General features: G+C 44.0%; 1 protein-coding gene across 1 annotated transcript in view; it reads right to left on the bottom strand.

Annotated features, from left to right (window-relative positions):
• Positions 1 to 10,343: 10,343 nt before the first annotated feature.
• Positions 10,344 to 19,462, bottom strand: part of BLMH (bleomycin hydrolase) — a 48,258-nt gene continuing 39,139 nt past the window's right edge. Inside the window, exon 12 of the mRNA XM_023183851.3 lies at positions 10,344 to 11,292. Within this exon, the coding sequence (XP_023039619.1) occupies positions 11,141 to 11,292 (152 nt within the window). The 3' untranslated portion in view covers positions 10,344 to 11,140. The remainder of the gene's footprint in view (positions 11,293 to 19,462) is intronic.

Consider the following 19,462-nt stretch of genomic DNA (forward strand, 5'->3'; position numbering starts at 1 on the left):
TTCCTGCCCAGCGCGCAGCCCCTCCCTATGGCACTGCCCTGTTCTATGGCGCTGCCTAGAGAGTGGGCACCCCGTGGACCTGGGTCAAATCCCGGCCCCCACCCTGTACAGTCGTGTGGGCTTGGCCGAGCTCCTTAACCTCAAGCTGTCTGGCCTTTGTGTCTCTGTCTGTGAAGTAGGGAGGATGATCTCGGTGGGCACTGCCCAGCTGTTGGTGGGGAAGGGACCAACTCCTTGCAGGCCCTGTGCGCTGGGCCCTTCCTCCAAGGGGGCCTTCGACCCATCCTCTATCTGGCCGGGTGATCCCATCTCCTCCCCTCTTGCTCCCTGGCTGCAGGCACCCACCATTAGCAAACGACATTAGAATTACACAGACGGCCCCACCCTGATTCCCCCTGCCTCCCTGGCAGAGTCCGCACACAATTGGTCCAGACCCTCCCCCTCTCTTTAAACAGGTGTTTCTCTTTCTCCTGCCCTGGGCACCATCCCACAGAAAGGACAGGCCCACCTGCAGGTCCTCACCTCCACAGAGCCAGCCCTTCTCCCCACTGGAGCAGCCCTGCTCTGCCTTCTGATACTCATCGCCACAAGCGCCTTGTCCTTCTCCGACCTCCCACTCCCTCCTTCTGAACCCGCACCGTGCTCCCCTGCCAGGCGGTCAGTCGACTGCCGCTCCCCGCCTCCAATTCAGGTGGACAGGTTCCAGCGTCCACCGCCCGGGAAGGGGCAGCCCGCACCCGAGCCTCCCCCGCCTCTGGGCCGCTCCTTCCCAGCCTGAGCCTGACCGCATGAGGAAGTCACAACCTCTGTTGCTCCAGAGACCTGGGGAGGCTGGGAGACCCTATCCTGGGCGTGGAAGGCAAGGGGGAGCCCTGAGCGTGGCAGGAGGGAAGCAGTGTTTCGGGGAATGATCTCATATCTATGACCTGCGTGCGCTGCAGGTAACAGCGGGGAGCATCGTGGTGGTTGGGGTTCCTTAGAATGTGAATGCAGGTGTCAGCGGTGGCGGGGAAGGGATGCAAGCCAGAAACCCAGCAGGCACCTGCGAAGCTTGGTGCTGGTGATGTATAGGGACAGCCATGGAGATGTCAAGGGCGACAGGTCCTGGGCAGCTGGGAAGAGGCTGCCAGGCGATCACCGCACAGCAATATTTTTCTTTGTTCACCTGCTTGAACCCATAAATAGTGGGGCTTAGAAGCTGCTCTGGGGCTCAGAATAAACGTAGGCTTTCGCTTTGAGAGGTAAGGAGCACATAAATATTTACACCTGCCCCAAACACCGCCAAGAAAACCCACTTACTGGGAGTCTCAAAGGCCAGCAGTGAGTTCTCTGTGGAGACAGCCAGGACCCAACCATGAGAATCCCGGGATCTCCCTCCGGAAGCCTTTGGTGCCATCTGTCTGTCCTGCCTCTGCCCTGTTTATACAATAAAGGAAGAAGGAGGCCCACCCCTCCTTGTGGGCTTTTCTTCAGGCCCAGGAAAATGCTGACAGTATTCTGTCCTTAGAGTGTCGTCCTGCTCCACTCCCACCAGCACCTCCCCGACACCCCCAGTTTTTCCTGGGACCTGGTTTTGGTGACTCTACATTCATTCATGTTCAGTGGCACCTCCAAGGCAGGACTTGCTACCACTGGGAACCTTGGGCTCCTCTCTACAGAGGTCTCCATGAGAGCCCCTAGCAGGCCCCCCCATCCAGATGAAGCAAGCTAAAGGGAACTCCAAGCAAGGTCCCTTTGGGAATGCGGGGGGTGTGGGAGAGGAACAGATCAGGTTCGGCCCTAGGAAGGCCAGAAACGTTTGGAAGTAGGTTCATCTTGTCATTGATCACTTTTCCTAGCTCCTTCCCCCCATATTCCTTCAGAGCCTTCTGCCTTTGCTAAACCCTCCTCCTGGCACCCCATCACCCGGTCTCCCACCTCCCTCTCCCCAGCCGCACTGTCCTCTCCACTTGAACTCCCGTTACCTCTTATCACGTGTTATGGCAGCAGCCTCACCACACCACCCACTCTATGATAGCACCCCAAACCCTCCCAGAAGCATTTGCTGGGCAAATGCCAATGCCAATAACAATAACTAAGACTTTTAAAGCGCTTTCTATCTAAGGCCCATAATTAACCCCCTCAGTCTTCACCAGGGGCGCCCCTGCTGCTTCCACAACCCCATTGAGAGGCACAGTCATAATTGTTTAAAATCAGGAAGTCTTTTTCAGATTAGCGTCGATGTAAGTTTCCATTGCTACCCTTGCTTAACTCATTGTATATTCAGACTTCATGGAGAATTTTTTCTAAAAGAGGGGGAAAGGTGGGAGTCTCGGCTGATATGGAAAGGCCCAGCTTGAAGGACACTCACACATGAGGAGAAATCAAGGTGTAGGTGACCCCCAGACTTTACAGATACTGGGACTACCCCACAATCTAGCTGCAATCTCTGTGAGCCAGGGTGTAGCAGGACAAGCCACAGACAAGACCCCTCAGACACCGGGTTGAAGAAGGAAGTGGCTTTATTCAGCTGGGAGCATCAGCGGACTCACATCTCAAGAACTGAACTCCCTGAAAAAGAAATTCCTGGCCCTTTTAAGGGCTTACAACTCTAAGGGGCACATGTGAAAGGGTCGTGATAGATCGAGCAAGCGTGGAGAACGTGGCTGGGGGCTACATCCATCAGCTAACAGAACAGAAAGTTTTGCAATGCTTCCTCATACAATGCCTGGAATTTACAGATAACACAAGTAGTTTAGGTCAGGGGTTGATCATATTATTATTATATTATTATTATTATTTTTTAACCACCAGGACCGAGTGGTGCCAAGGTCATCTGGCTATTTATCTTACTTTTTTTTTTTTTTTTTACTTTTTTGTTTTTTTTTTTTTCTTCTGTCTTATAAACTAGGCGTGGGCCGGGGGTGGCAGGGGAAGGTGGAGGGGGGAGGTGGGCAGCAGAAGTGGTGGGTGAATGAATGAATTCCTTAAGGGTGTATGATTTCTACTTCCTCCCTAGAGGATTCCCTTCCCTGACTCCATCAGCCAGGGCCACACTCCGGAGCGCAGCTGTTTTCCCTTCCACCTTGGTGGAGATGTTGACGCCAGAAGCACAGAGAACCAGGGAGGGCCCCACCGCCCTGTACACACACAGAGCTGTTGGAGCACATTGGTCCCTCTCCGAATTTCCTAGACTCTGGGTTCCCAAGGGACAGGGTGCTTGCTGCCTGTCTCCATGCCTCAACACCTATCACTGCGTGGGCGCACAGCAGCCTCCATAAATGTACACACTGGCAATGAAGGGCTTGGAAAATGCCTCTGAGTCTTACCAGACTTCGTGCCATAAAACCAGGGCCCCAGGGGCATATCCACCAATGGAGTATCATGCAGCAGGTAAAAAGAGTAAGGCAGTTTTCTATGGGCTGATCTGGGGAAGTTCTCAAGATTTATTATAAATGGAGGAAAATAAAATGCACAGAACAGGTGTTACTCCAATTTGTTGAGGGCAAGGCATAGGGGCTGATATGTGTATTGAAATCTGTAAGTGCACAGAAGAGACTGGGAACAGTAGGTGCCTTGGAAGGAGAGGATATTAGGGTGGAAGGAAATCCCCTTTGTCAACATCTACCCTGCTGTACTATTTACATATTTGCCATGTGCAGGTGATATTTTTATGAAACTTTTTCAGAAAAGCATTTTTTTAAATTATAAAAGGCAAAGAAAGAAAGGGGTAAGGGTGAAAGGGAGGGAAAAGAAAGAAAAGAGGAGAAGACGAAGAAAAAAAGATGTTCTAAGGAGCCTCGGGCGTCTCACAAAGGAGGTACGAGCCCTAGGGAGTTCAAAGGGGCTCAGCTCCATGTTACAGCAGACGCACTACCCCACAAATGTTGCCACATTACACATCACCAGTGCTGTTCACTTAAGGAGTACATTTTTTTTACCTATTTATTAGCAAAGATGCTGGGAGCCAAGAGGTGAAGTCCAAGGCTTTGCTCAAGACCTGATCAAAGAGTTAGACCTACTCTTAGAACTCAAGCCCTCTGCTCCCAGCTCCTGAAGCCAATCCTCTCTCCTGTATCCCATTTCCATTTTTCTTTCTCTTGCTCAAGTTTATAAGACACTCACCCTCTCTTTGGCTCTTCTTCCTCTCAGCAAACTTCAGGGTAACTTGTGTCTCTCCATCTAGGAAGGGCTTCCCTTAGTTTCTTCTTGGTGAGCTGATCACCCTCACCCTTGACGTCTGTGTTCACTGTGGGTTGAAGTTACTTTAAAACCAGTCAGCACGTTTCCTTCTCCAACTTCAAGCCCTTTCACAATTATTACGGAGTTTACTGGAAGACCTCTCTCATATAAAGTCACCTTCTTTTTCAACTGGTTCATGCATAAACATGTTATTTTCCCAAGTAAATGCTAATTTGGTTGGAGAGAAGCGAATTGTTTCAACTCCTAGAGGGGCTCCCACAACACTGGACACATTGAAGAAGCTCCATGAGAACTGTTTTTAATAAAAGCTGCCATTTATTGAGCCTCTGCTGGGTACGTTATATGAATTATCTTCTGTCCTTTTTCTACCATATGGGAAATATGCAATATAAACTGGTATTATTATTTTTGGATAACTATATATGTTATCAAAAACTAAATTATGGTTTTCCTCCTTTTCAGGCTGAGTTCTCATGTTTAATAATTTTTTTTTTTTGAGATGGAGTCTCGCTCTGTCATTCAGGCTGGAGTGCAGTGGCGTGATCTCAGCTCACTGAAACCTCTGCCTCCTGGGTTCAAGCGATTCTCCTGCCTCAGCCTCCTGAGTAGCTGGGACTACAGGTGTGCAACACCACACCCAGCTAATTTTTGTATTTTTAGTAGAGATGGGGTTTCACCATGTTGGCCATATGATCTCAATCTCTTCACCTTGTGATCCGCCCATCTTGGCCTCACAAAGTGAATAAATTTTAATATTGTTTTTCAACAAAGGAAGTACGGAAATGGAGGCTCTGAGAGGTTAAGTAGTTTCTCCACATTTATACAGGCTTGCCAGGTGTAAGCACTTATATGCTTGCCAAGTGGCAAGGCCAGCATATCTGAGTCCAAAGGCCCTGGTCTTCCCATTGTGTTGGGCTGATTTGAAACAAGGTTCAAGCAGTGAGGAAGCCAGGTAAGCCTCTGTTGTTCTCTCCCTACCTATTCTCCCCGCTGCCACGCACCTCCATGAAATGAAATTGAGACCTTAATGTGAAATGTTGGAATACAAAGACCTCCGGGGGCTTTGTTCTCGTTCTAGTTGTCCCTACTGAGCAAGTTATAGTGAAGCTGACTTCAGGTCTATGTAAAGACTGTTCATTAATTATAGCTGTCAGAATGGAGGGTGTGCTCAGTGTCAGCCTACCCTATATTTCTTATGAGCCAGGCACTGAGAATACAGTCACTAGCAGGACAAGGTTCCCGCCCCCGGGAGTGAACAGGGAGTAACTGACTTTGGGGAAAACAGACAATACACATATAAATACATCGGTACCTCCAGAAAGTGGTAAGTGCTGTGAATAAAATAGACCCTGTAACAGCATGGAGGTGGCAGAGGCAGGGGGAGGAGGAAGTTGGCTCCCTGGATAAGGTGATCAGAGATGGCCTTGACACTGAAGGTGTGACCCAAATGAGAAGCCAGCCATGCAGAGACCTGAGGGAAGAGCTTTAGGTAGAAGGAACAGCAAGGAGGAACAGCAAGGAGGTGGAGATGAGCACGGTGTGTCTGAGGGACAAAGTGCGGGACAGGGTGGGAGGTGGTCAGTGGTTGGCTGAAGCAGAGTGTACAAGGGGAGTAAGTCGACTGTGGACAGGAGGGCAGGGGCCACAATGAGAGGCTGTGTGTTCCCGTCATTCAATGTGTGCAAGTAGAACTTAAAAGACGTACTCGTTGTGGAGAATTTTGGACTAGGTTAACCCATAAGGTCTCCGCCAGGTGAGATATAGGGATGCTGCAATTCTAAGTCAAGCACCCTCCGTACTCCACCAAATGGCCACCCTTCCTCGGTTGCCCTAGCCTTCTGCACAGCAGCTGATGTTTAAAAACCAAACAGCTGTCATGGGGTAGCCTGAAAGATGGCTCCAGAACTCATTCTGTCCACTTCAAGATGTGCTACCAAACTAGAGTTTTTCTAGAGGAGTCAGCAAGAGGGAAAGCAGTGAGTATTCAAACAATATCCGGGAAAGAAGATGTGGAGGGCTTCCCATCTGCACACAATCCTCTTTCCAAATAACTGATGTGGTGGCTCATGCTTGTAATCCCAGCACTTTGGGAGGCCTAGGAGGGGAGATCAATTGAGGCCAGGAGTTCAAGACCAGCCTGGTCAACATGGTGAAACCTTGTCTGTACTAAAAAAAAAAAAAAAAAAAAAAATTAGCCGTGACGGTGCCCGTCTGTAATCCCAGCTACTCTGGAGGCTAAGGTGGGAGAACTGCTTGAACCTAGGAAGTGGAGGCTGCAGTGAGCCGAGATCGTGCTTCTGCACTCTGCACTCCAGCTTGGGTGACAGAATGAGACTCAAAACACAAAACAAACAAAGACAAAATAGCTGCAGCTGGTGTGAACTGAACATTCCCTCCCTATTTCCTTTCCCTCTGCAATAACGTGGAAAGGACTTGGGAGTTTGAAAAACAGAAAAACCCAGGCCAGTTTAATCCTAGTTTTCAACCCATTTGTGTCACAGACCCCAAGAAGGAAGCACTGGCTTCATGAGTATCAACAACGGTTCTGAACAACTTGTCCTAAGTATGACCATGCTCATCTGGAATTACTTTAAAAAGTGGAATCTAACTTAACAAATGACTAACCAGAGCCACAGCGGGCAGTGGTGCCCACCCGCACACTGGAGGAACGGGACTTCAAGTACAAGTGCCCTGGTGCCGCCAACAGCAAATTAGAATTAAGTTGCTCTTTAAGGACAAGCCAAGGCAAGCACATGGGGCCACACCATATCCTGAAGGCATGTCTCATTATCGTGTCTTGGCTTCTTGGACATGTAGGGTCACCATTACTCAGGCCAGGGCTTCCCAGAGGCCACAGCCATGAAGCTCTCCTCTGGTGACACTATAAGATTCGGAGTTAAAGCAAAAGACAACCCCATGCCCTCCCATTTCCTCATTCGTCACCCAAATATTAGCAGTTTCTTCCAACTGAGACCTCGAGCTACAACTTCATCCCATTTCCCTGATTGTTTAGCAGAGAAGATACACCCACCATGCTTCAATTCTCCCCTCTGGATCCTCATTTCATTGGAAAAATGGATTTTATTAAGTATTTGGTAATGAAGATTATCTTTTTTACATATTGCTGCATTTGGTTTAGGACTTTGCATCTATGTTTATGGGTGAGGTTTACATGTATTTTTTCCACTATCCTTATCAGGGTTCTATCAGCCTCGTAAAATCATTCTTTAGGCCATAAAGTCATTTTTTACATCTTGCCTATTGAGCTAATCAAGTTGCTCCCGAGAAGACTTCCAACTTCCTGGCTACTAGAGTTCTAGGAGCCAAGGATGGCAAGAAGATTCAGAATGTAAATGCTCATTGACTCCCCTTGGGGGTTCACCCGACGCCCAGACTACACTTTTTCTCTAATGGGCTGATGAACGGAGGAAGGGCAGTCATCAAGCTGGTGGGTATAGGAAGGGGACCCAACGGACATTCAACTCTTTGGTAACCCTCCCTTCACACCCAATTCGGGAAGTCATGCTTTCTGTTGCTACCGTATCTGTGCTTTTCGGGGGACGATGCACTGTAAACTGTTATCACTGGCTTTCTCCACCAGGGCTCAGTGAAATTCACGTTTTTCAGCTCTGCTAAATCTTCCAAGGTCTCCATCTGCTTTCTGGGTTTAAATATTTCATGGACTCCTCTCCTGGTCTTCCCGAGCTTGTGGATTTGTCCTCTAAACAAATCCCTTTTACTGTTGCTTTGAGGGTATTTTCTAGTTTTCTAATATTTGCAGCATCTATAATACCCTTTTAATTCCATGTGTACCTAAAAAATATTTGTCAACTTTTCTTTAAAAGAACCAACTTCTTCTGGCTTTGTTGATGCTATGCTTAATTTCTGTGCATATCTACTTTCTTTAGGTTTATTTTGCTGTTCTAATTTCTTGAAAGATGTTTAGCTCAATTTTCAGCCTTTATTACATCCTAGCATTTTTATATTTAGATTTAGAATTTACATTCTTCTATTATTAAGAACTATAAAATTCTGTAATCTTAATACATTAATTTAATGCTGCAAAATTTTAAAATTACTGTTGTAGCTGCATCCCTCATTTTTACATATTTTTATTATTGTTTAGGTTAAATTTCCTTCATGATTATGATTTCTTCTTGGACCCATGAGTTTTAATTTCTAAACATACAGAGGTCATCTTGTAATCTTTTAATTTTGGTTTCTAACTTAATTGCACTGTGGTTGGAGTGTGGTCTACGTGGCAACAACCTTTTCAAATTTGTTGAGGTTGACTCTACTGTCCAGTGTGTGGTCAATTTTTGAAAAAGTTCCATATGTGATCAACATGAAAGTGCAGTTGTTAGATGCATTTTTTTTTTTTAACAGGTTGATGCTCGGTCATTGGTTTCCACACATCTGAGCTTTCAGGATGAAGATGTGGTCTTCTACACATGTCCATTTTACCAAACTCGCTAAATGCTTACATCTCTTACATACTTACCTGAATTTTTTGTTGCTTGGTCTATGTGAAGTATATTAAAATCCCCCACTATGATGCTGGATTTCTTATTTTTCCATACAGCTGTTTTTGTTTTACATATTTTGAGGCAATGTTATTAGGTATGTAACTTAGAATCTTTATGTGTTTCTGAAGAACTGGGTAAGCGTATCATTATGTAGTGGTTCTATCTGTAGTAATGCTTTTTGTCTTAAAGCCTGTTTCCAGGGCTGCGGTGTTCCACAGCTCTAGGGAGGACATTCACATTACAGTTATGCAAATAGCATACCCTGGAATTAGACCGTCTGTTTCGTTATTCAGAGTGGCCTTAATTTTGTGGGTTATGAATATAACTTCTCAGTTTTATTTTGGTTAGTGTCTGCCTGATGTATCTTTTCTATCCTTTCTTATATTCTAGGTTGCCTATGTGTCTCTCTTGTCATCACATATGGTTGGATTTCTTTTAAAAATCCAGTGTGGCATTCTTTTTTTCTTTCTGGAACATTTAGTCCATTTACATATAATTATTGGCACATTTAGATTTCTCTCTAGTATCTTTTTTTTTTTTGAGACGGAGTCTGGCTCTGTCACCCAGGCTGGAGTGCAGTGGCCGGATCTCAGCTCACTGCAAGCTCCGCCTCCCAGGTTTACGCCATTCTCCTGCCTCAGCCTCCCGAGTAGCTGGGACTACAGGCGCCCGCCACCTCGCCCGGCTAGTTTTTTTTTTGTATATTTTAGTAGAGACGGGGTTTCACCGTGTTAGCCAGGATGGTCTCGATCTCCTGACCTTGTGATCCGCCCGTCTCGGCCTCCCAAAATGCTGGGATTACAGGCTTGAGCCACCGTGCCCGGCCCTCTCTAGTATCTTATTTTGGATGCTCTATTTGTCCTGCCTTTTCCTTCTCTACCCTATCTTGTCTTCTTATGGACTGATTGCATTTTTCCATTCTATTTATTCTTGACTGGAAACTGTATCCTCTGCTTATTTTTAGTAGATACTACAGAAGTTTTTGGCACACGTTTACATACCAAAGTCTGAAGTTAAACAATGTATTTATCTTCTTCCTGAAAGACACAAGGATCTTAGAATATGTTCATTCCTATTACCTCCCCTCCCTAGTTATCTGCTACCTTCATGGATTTTAGTTTCACCTTTTTTCAAACCCTGTAAGACTCATCTACAGTTGCTTTTTGTGTAGCTGATCCACATAACAATCATGTTCTTTATTCTACATTCCTTGATACATTTCAACCCTTCCATATGATCACTTCCCTTCTGTTGGGGCAAACTCAGTTTTTTTGTGAAAATGTCTTCTATTTCACCCTTGTTCTTGAAAGGGTGGGCCAATCTCAGTAAGGTAACTTACTGACCTATTCTAAGGCTGGGCCCAACAGAGCCTCACTCCCCACCCTTGCAGGGACCCTGGATCCGGATAGAACATTTACATGGTAGGGAACAGTCCTTAAATAGGCACTTGGAAGCCCTTTGCAGATGCCGGTGAGAATCGGCAGTCTGGGCAAGAGCACACATCTTGCAGAGAAGATGAGGAGGGAAGCCCTGTTCCTGTTTTTTCACTTTCAAGAACATGAGCCAGCCACCTGGCTGCTTTCTTTTGTAGTTAAACAAACACTTCTTAGACAGATCACATAAATCAGCTTATTTTCATTTAGCAAAGTTTTTATTCAAAAGCTTCTCAGCACCATCTAGTTATCAGAAAGAATGGATATCACCTTTTCCTGCCCACCCAATCCCCAGTTCCAAAGGCAGAAGTTAAACCATTTGGCTAGAGCTCCCCCTAATGATTGTAACTGAGACCATAAGATTTTGGTTGTTCTCACCCAACTGTCTCTAAGCCTCTACTCAAACCCGACGCAAGCAGAGATGTGCACCCCACAGTTCAGAACAGGAAGGAATCATGTCAGACCCGATCAACCTCCCATTCTTGGGCTATTAGAGGCACCAGAAATTACCTTGAAAAAATGGAATTCAGTGACTGCCATCTAAGAAAGACAGTGATACTGTCCAGCAGCATGCAGTTCCGAGAGCTCAATTCTTAGGCCACCCTCCCTCCACTCTACTCTAGGAACAAGGAGCATTAGGTCTGTTTTCTCTCCATACACCTCAATCGCTCATCCTCTCGTCTTATTAAAACACAGACACAGAACCAAACTTTTTGACAGTTAAAGACAAACAATTACATCTGATTAAAATGCTAAGAGATCCTGAGCTGTTAGAGATGAGGAGAGTAGGGAGTATGACCTGGTCTTTCCCCCTCCTTTTTTTCTTTAAGAGTATTCTGTTTCAGCATAAACCACACTTCCCAAAGAGGTTCCTGGTGGAGACTGGAAATCTGACTGTGGCAACACATAGTCCCTTGCATAACTTTGGCTTCAGTCCCTGGATCTGTCCTTTGCAGCTACGTCAGGTTCCATGGAAGGAGGAAAGAGCTGGAGGCAGTATCACTCAGCCAAAGCTCCCATGGGGTCCCACGCTGGCAGGACAATGGGTTCCTGCTCTAACACAGCTAGCACCTCTTCAGGGACATGCTTCCTGTCCACCACCACTTCGTAGACATACTCAGAGAACCACTCATCTGTCATGCACAGGTAACCTGGAGAAAAAAACAGAAGACTTAGGAGTACAGAGGGCAAGGGGCAAAGAGCAGAAACCCTTTTTGTAGGATAAACCTTTTACAAAACTGATATTCATACATATTTTTCAGCTTTCCCATCTGTAAATTTCATTTAATTTAAACCTTATTAGCAATTCTGTGAAGCAGACAGGACAGGCATGGCTCTATTTTTAGAAAAATTAGAAAACTGGGTCTTGGAGTAACTAGGTGATGTGCCTAGGTCACATGGTGAGGTTTGGAGCTGAGCCTTGGACCCAAGGCTAACACCAGATCCTGTGCTGCTGCTCTCTTCCTCAGCTGCCTTGGTGATGGTGAGTGATTACCTGTATACTAGTAGGGAGGCAGAAAAACTTCTCATTCATACAGCCACACCTAGGGCATAAATCTAGGGTCAGAAGGGCAAGCACCCCATTTCCCTTCTTATCCTACCAGTGTCAATGGCAGCTCTCCCCCATTCCTTTCTATCACACACTCCTACAACAATCAGGTAGGCTGCTGTGAGCATTTTGATAGGGTCATGTCATCATTCCTAGATACGCACTTATTTGCAGATGATACTGTTGGAGTAAAATGATCAAACAGTCCTTGCTTTCCTAGGAGGAAATCTATGATGAGGATCAGGCAGAACTAGAAGAGTGAGACATCTGCTTAACCTGTTCTCCTTAGGAAGGCCTCTCCAGTGGGTTAGGACTATAGAGAGGTGTCCTGGCACTAATGCCCCATTTAAGGTTGAGAGCTCAGCTGAGAGAAAAAGTGTGGTGTCATCGGGTACCCATCCTAGTAATCGTCGTCTTCCATAAGGAGGATTAACCTGCATCTCAGGCTCCACTAGGCCAACACAAATTCCCCTTCAGAAACCAGATCCTCATCTCTCACCTTACACAAAAATCAACTCAGGATGGTCAAAGGCTGAAATCTAAAACCTGAAACCAATACAAGTTCTAGAAGATAACACTGGAAAAACTCTTCTAGACATTGGCTTAGGCAAAGAATTCACGACTAAGACCCCAAAAGCAAATGCAACAAAAACATAAATAAATGGGACCTAATTAAACTAAAAGCCTTCTGCACAGCAAGAGAAATAGCAGTGTAAACAGACAACCCACAGAGTGGTAGAAAATCTTCACAAACCATGAATTCGACAAAGGACTAACACCCAGAGTCTACAAGGAACTCAAACAAATTGGTAAGAAAAAAAAAATCCCATCAAAAAATGGAAAAAGGACGTGAATAGACAATCTGAAAAAGAAGATACACAAATAGCCAACAAACACATGAAAAAATGCTCAATATCACTAATTATCAGAGAAATGCAAATTAAAACCACAATGTGATACCTTACTCCTTACTCCTGCAAGAATGGCCATAATTAAAAAGCAAAAAAATTACAGATGTTGGCGTGGATGTGGTGAAAAGGGAACACTTTTACACTGCTGGTGGGAATATAAACTAGTACAAACACTAAGGAAAACAGTATGGAGATTTCTTAAAGAACTAACGATCTACCATTCGATCCAGCAATCCCTCTACTGGGTATTTACCCAAAGGAAAAGAGGTCATTAAATGAAAAAGACACATGCACACACGCATGCTTACAGCAGCACAATTCACAATTGCAAAAACATGGACCCAACCTAAGTGCCCCTCAACCAACGAGTGGATAAAGAAAATGTGACATTTACATATTGTGGAATATTACACTCAGCCATAAAAAGGAAAAAAATAATGTATTTTGTAGCAACTTGGATGGAGCTGGAGACCATGATTCTAAATGAAGTAACTCAGGAATGGAAAACCAAATATCATATGTTCTCACTTATATAAGCTGGAGCGAAGCCATGAGGATGCAAAGGCCTAAGAATGATATAATGGACTCTGGGCACTCAGGATGGAAGAGTGGCAGGGGTGGAGGGATAAAACAAAGACAACATACCAGTGTACACTGCTCAGGTGCCGGGTGCACCAAAGTCCCAGAAATCACCACTAAACAACTTATCCATGTAACCAAAACCCACCTGTTCCCCCAAAACGATTGAAAGTTAAAAAAACAAAAACAAACGAATCTGTTCTTTCAGGAACAGATCTCCAAAAAAACTTAAATGGGAAAAAAATGCTTTACCCAAGCCATTGCTAATAAGAAGAGCAAAATTAAAGTGAGAGACTGAAGTCCATATATTTAACAAGAATGGGCTGCTGGGCCACAGAACACAGAGCAAACGATGTGTACTGAACCAAGAGCAATGCAGGCACACACATCCAAGGGCTACCCGGACTAGCAATGGCCATCAGCACCACGACTGTCATCTGACTGTATCTGATACTTGCTTTACAGTAAACACTGGAGCCATTTTTCTCTGAAAGTTTGTATCAACCTAGACCTGTGCTATACCATTTCCCACTACACAGGACCCAGGGAAAGGAGAAGTAGGTGTTTCTACCAAGAGGGTCCCCTAGTGCAGCAGTTCTCAAGCCTCTTGGCCTCAAGCCCTGCCCTTTACATTCCTAAAATTATTAAGGACCTAAAACATTCTTTATGTGGACTAATATCTATCATTATTTACTATACCAGAAACTAAAACAGAAAGCTTAAAATATTAATTCATTTAAAAATAAGTATGAAAATGAATATAAACAATATATTTTAAGGAAAAAATAATTATATTCTGTAAAAAAATATTTTTAGTTAGAAAAGTGGCATTGTTTTACATTTTAATATCTGGATTTGTAGAAGACAGCTGAATTCCGGTATCTGCATCTGTGTTTAATCTGTTGCAGTATGTTGTTCTGGTTGAAGCAGATGAAGGAAATCCAGCCTCACACAGATATGTTGCTCAAGGGCAGACCCTGCACACCCCCTGAAAGGGCCCTAGGGAGAACTGCTGCTCTTGAGGCAAGACTGGTTTAAATAATTAAAAGGCAACGATAGTGGTAAGTCTAATTTTGTGTGCTAAATGGTGTGACAAAGGGCATTATTTAACCTGAAAACACAATTGATTTGGTGAAGTCATCTAGGCCCTGCCCAATCCTGTTTTTCACCTCTGACAGAAGTCAGAGACAGATCATCCTGATGTGGCACAGCATACATTTACCCTCAAAAACACTCTGGAGGCCAGGTGCAGTGGCTCACACCTATAATCTCAGCACTTTAGGAGGCCGAGGCAGGTGGATTGCTTGAGCCCAGTTGTTCAAGACCAGCCTGGGCAACATGGCGAAACCCCATCCCTACAAAAAATATCAAAAAAAAATAAAAATAAAAATAAAAATAAAAATAAATAAAAAAATTTCGCCAGTGTGGTGGCCTGAGCCTGTGGTTTCAGTAAGCCAACATCACACCACTGCACTCCAGCCTTAACAGAATGAGATCCTCCTGTCTTGGGGGTGGGAATGGTGGGGGTTGGGAGTGCTCTGTAAAAGTGTTCAAGTGCTCCGACCAAGGCAGGTAAAGGAATGCATCCTTGTCTCTTGATAAGCTGGCCTCCTGGACCCAGGGCCCCTACTTTCAATAGACGAGAGACGGAAGGAGGGTACAGGCCCATTCTGCAGCCTGTGCTACTTCTGGCTTGTCTTGATTATATATTCCAAACTTCCTGGCTTTGTTGGTATCAGGACCTGGCCCTTAATTAACATCACTCACACCAGTGCCACCAGGTTCCGGCAACAAAAGTTCTGTCCGCTCAAAGGTCAACTAGTGCATATATTTAAAACTAAAACACTGCATCCTAAGTGAGTGCTTCCTGAAAACTCAGCATCTGCCTTCCCAAAAAGGAGCTTTCAGCAAGCAGGAGAGCAGACTAGGGAACACCACACTGTTTGAGACATTAGTCATCCCTTCCCTCACCACAATGCAGGCTGAATAAACACTTGCAGTAGCCCTGGGCAGTTAGGCAGGTGAAGGATAGAAGCAGATTCATGTAATAAAATTCTGTGTCCTTTCAACAATACTATCACCATACAATCAAATGAATCTTCAAAGAATGCTCCCAGAATATGGACAATAAGTACATCTACACTATCTTGTTCCAAAAGCATATCAGATTAAGTCCTCACAAATTAAAATTCCTATCAATTGTAATCCACCCTTTCAATGTCCCTGCCAAGAGGACCCACCTTGATTAGTCTCTCTCTTCAGGATATGAGTTCTTTGGGGACCCACAAAATCCTCACAGTCTAGGTAGCTGCCAAGTAATTGTGCCCTATGTAGATAATGAACTTGCGGCTGCCGTAACTGTTGATACTGTGTGTCTTGGAGTTTGACTGAGAAGATTAGGATCAGCGTGTCTGAAATCTGTGTAGGAAGCAGCAAAGCACTGGCTCAGGCAGGATTCGGGTGGCACTTTTCATTTGTGGGAAGGTACAGTTCCTAACCCTTAGGCCCACTGGCCATGAGACACAAGCATTCCAAGGGAAAAAGAAAAGAAAACAAAATAAAAACCTGCTCTAGGGATCCCAAGGTTACACTGAGGGAAACAAATAGCTAAATAGATAAAGAAAGTCAGCTTTTGGAACTAAGGTGAAATTAAATTTTGTTTAAACTTTAATGTCTTGTTTACATGCAATGAGAAAGAAAGAAAAGTGAACAGTCCTCAAAACAAAACACCTCAAACCAACCAACCAACCAAAAAACACTGGCAATGTTTCTGTATTTTGTAACAGAAAGGGTAGGGTCGGTCTGTAAAGGGAAAAACAGTGTCTGTGAATATAGCTGTAGACAGGTTAGGTGAAATTCATTCAGAAACAGAAGAGTTTCACATGGGCTAGTTTAAGGGAAAAAAGATGCTTTACCTAAGAAAACTTCTTTATTTTCCTGAAATTCCACCAGAGATGTAAGATTTAAGCCTTTCAGACTAAAGAATACAAAGAATATAAAATATTTATATTTTAACATATTAGAAATATTTTATATTCTTTGTTGTCTTGTTCTATGAGGTATTTCATCTCACTAACAAACTATATGTGGCTGTTATTTTTTTGCCATTTTTAAAAAAGTTACGACAAAATGAAGGTATCTGTTCTGCTCTAACGGTCTGTCTGGCAGCATGAAACTAAGAAGCCGGACTACCAACCCCTTCATTCAGTCACTGCCAATCTTTCACCTAGCGGTTGTTAACTCAAGGTTGAAAAAAGGCTCCCAGAAAGGAAAGCAGAAGTCTCATTGGCACTTGTCTTATATTTCAAGCTTCCTAATCATCAGGGAGAAACCACCTCACAGAACAGGAATCACTTATAATGAAGTTGTAAAGACTGTGTAGCAACATGAAAAAATGTTTAGGTAATAAAAATAAAGTGGCATATCCTGTATAATTACAACTACGTTACAAATATAGATGTACATGATAAAAAACCATGAACAGCAATAAAACATGAGAATTTTATGCCATGGGATAGGAGATTTTCTCTCCAAAATTTCTGAAATGTTACACTGCTTTTTAACTCCTTAAAAATTACCCAAAGACTCATCATAAAAAATTCTGGAAACATGAAAGGAGGAGAAAGAGAAGACAAATAATTTTTAAACTGCCTACAATCCCACCACCTTGGGACACATGTTCAAGCTCTGTCAAATTTTACATGTATCCTTGATAAAGTTTCCACATGTACTAGAAGCTATAAATTTCATAAAAATGAGACATCTTACATGGTGGTCTTGTATTACAAAGTAATACACATACTGTTTTCCAATTAATCTCTTTCCTTATTGATAATGAAATACATCTATCTACGTCATGATTTTTTTTTTTTTTGAGACGGAGTCTCGCTCTGTCGCCCAGGCTGGAGTGCAGTGGCCGGATCTCAGCTCACTGCAAGCTCCGCCTCCCAGGTTCACGCCATTCTCCTGCCTCAGCCTCCCGAGTAGCTGGGACTACAGGTGCCCACCACCTCGCCCGGCTAGTTTTTTTGTATTTTTTAGTAGAGACAGGGTTTCACCGTGTTAGCCAGGATGGTCTCGATCTCCTGACCTCATGATCCACCCGTCTCGGCCTCCCAAAGTGCTGGGATTACAGGCTTGAGCCACCGCGCCCGGCTATGTCATAATTTTTAAGTACTGAATCTACATTATTAAATCAAAACACATTTAATCAGTCCCCTATTGTTGGAATCCGGACTGTTTTTTCATGCTTAGAAACAATACTGTTATAAACATTTCTGTAGGTAAATCTTTGTGCACATTCTTAATCATCTACATTCATGCACTGCGTAATGACATTTTGGTCAGCAATGAACCACATATATGATAGTGGTTCTGTAAGATTATAATAAGGTATTTTTGCTGTACCTTTTCTATGTTTAGATACACAAATAGCACTTAGCACCATGTTACAACTGCCTAGAGTATTCAGTACAGTAACATGCTGTACAGGTTTGTAGCTTAGGGGCAATGGGCTACACCATCAAGGTTTGTGTAAGTACAATCCATGATGTCCATACAATGACAAAATCACCTAATGATGCATTTCTCAGAAAAGATCCCTGTCTTAAGCAATGCTTCACTGTATTAAATTTCCTTATATCCTAATCAATATCTGGTATACGTAATTACTAACTTTCTTCTTGGATCCAATTTGAGTCTTTTCTCCTTTTATGTGTTTGCTTGCTATTGACAGTTTTACTTTCTAAAGTGTCTGAGAACTCTGTTCACAATTTTTTTTTTTTTTTTTTAACAGACAAGGTCTGGCTAGGCATGGTGGCTCATGCCTGTAATCCCAGCACTTTGGGAGGCTGAGGCGGGCAGATCACGAGGTCAGAAGTTCAAGACCAGCCTGGCCAGCATGGTAAAACCCATCTCTACTAAAAATACATAAAATTAGCTGGGCATGGTGGCACGTGCCTGTAGTCCCAGTCACTTGGGAGGCTGAGGCAGGAGAATTGCTTAAATCAGGCAGGCAGAGGCTGCAGTGAGCCAAGATTGTGCCACTGGACTCCAGCCTGGGTGACAGAGTGAGACTCTGTCTCACTGTGTTACCCAGGCTGAGTGACACAATCATAGCTCACTGCAGCCTCAAACTCCTGTGGCCATGTGATCCTCCCACCTTAGCCTCCCAAGTAGCTGGAACTACGAACATGCGCCTCCTCATCCAGTTAATTTTCTTAATTTTTGTAGAGATGGGGTCTTGCAATGTTGCCCAGGCTGGTCTTGAGTTCCTGGGCTCAAGCAATCCTCCTGTTATGGCCTCCCAAACCTCTGGAGTTACAGGTGTGAGCCACTATATCTAGCCCTCTGCACATTTTAAATTGGAGCTTTTTTCTTTTTCATAGTGATCAGTTACAGTACACTCTATATTTATATTGGTTGCAAACATTTTTTTCTTATTATGTAATTTGCCTTCTAATTTAGTTTATATTTTCTAGCCTACTAATATTTGTTGCTGTTGTTGTTTCGAGACAGAGTTTTGCTCTGTAGCCCAGGCTGGAGTGCAGTGGCATGATCTCAGCTCACTGCAACCCCTGCCTCCCAGGTTCAGGCGATTTTCCTGCCTCAGCCTCCTGAGTAGCTGGGAATACAGGTGTCCACCACCATGCCCGGCTAATTTTTTGTATTTTTAGTAGAGATGGGGTTTCGCCACTTTGGCCAGGCTGGTCTCAAACTCCTGACCTCAGGTGATCCACCTGCCTCGGCCTCCCAAAGTGCTGGGATTACAGGTGTTAAGCCTTTGTGCCGGGCCCATTTTTGTTTTTATTAAGTCAAATTTATTAATCTTTTTCTTTTTGGTTTCTAACTGGTGTTATGCTTACAAACATTTTTCTGCTATTATAATGAAAAACATACAAGACAAAAGAAGGATAATTGATGAGAAAACATCAGAAACAAGACTCTCAACGAAAAACTCCATTACTCACTAAGGCCTTGGCATAGTCCCCAACTATGAATCCAGACAATTTCAACAGATAATTAAGTAGTGATAATTTGTCAACCACTTCTGTTAGGTATCCACTGGGTGAAGCATGACCTAATACTTCCTTGAATTTGTACAGGGTATGTTGCAAATGTGCAAAACGACACACTGCCTATGGAATGGTGTCCAGAGGTGTTAGATCTGTCCTTTTCAGTATCTAGAAAAATTACAAATGCATTTACCCTCTTCATTAAGCAATGTCATTTCTGGGACTTCATGCTACAGATACACAATACTTACATGCATACAATATGAAT

This window comes from Piliocolobus tephrosceles, chromosome 16, assembly GCF_002776525.5.
Source record: "Piliocolobus tephrosceles isolate RC106 chromosome 16, ASM277652v3, whole genome shotgun sequence".
Taxonomy (NCBI): Eukaryota; Metazoa; Chordata; class Mammalia; order Primates; family Cercopithecidae; genus Piliocolobus; species Piliocolobus tephrosceles.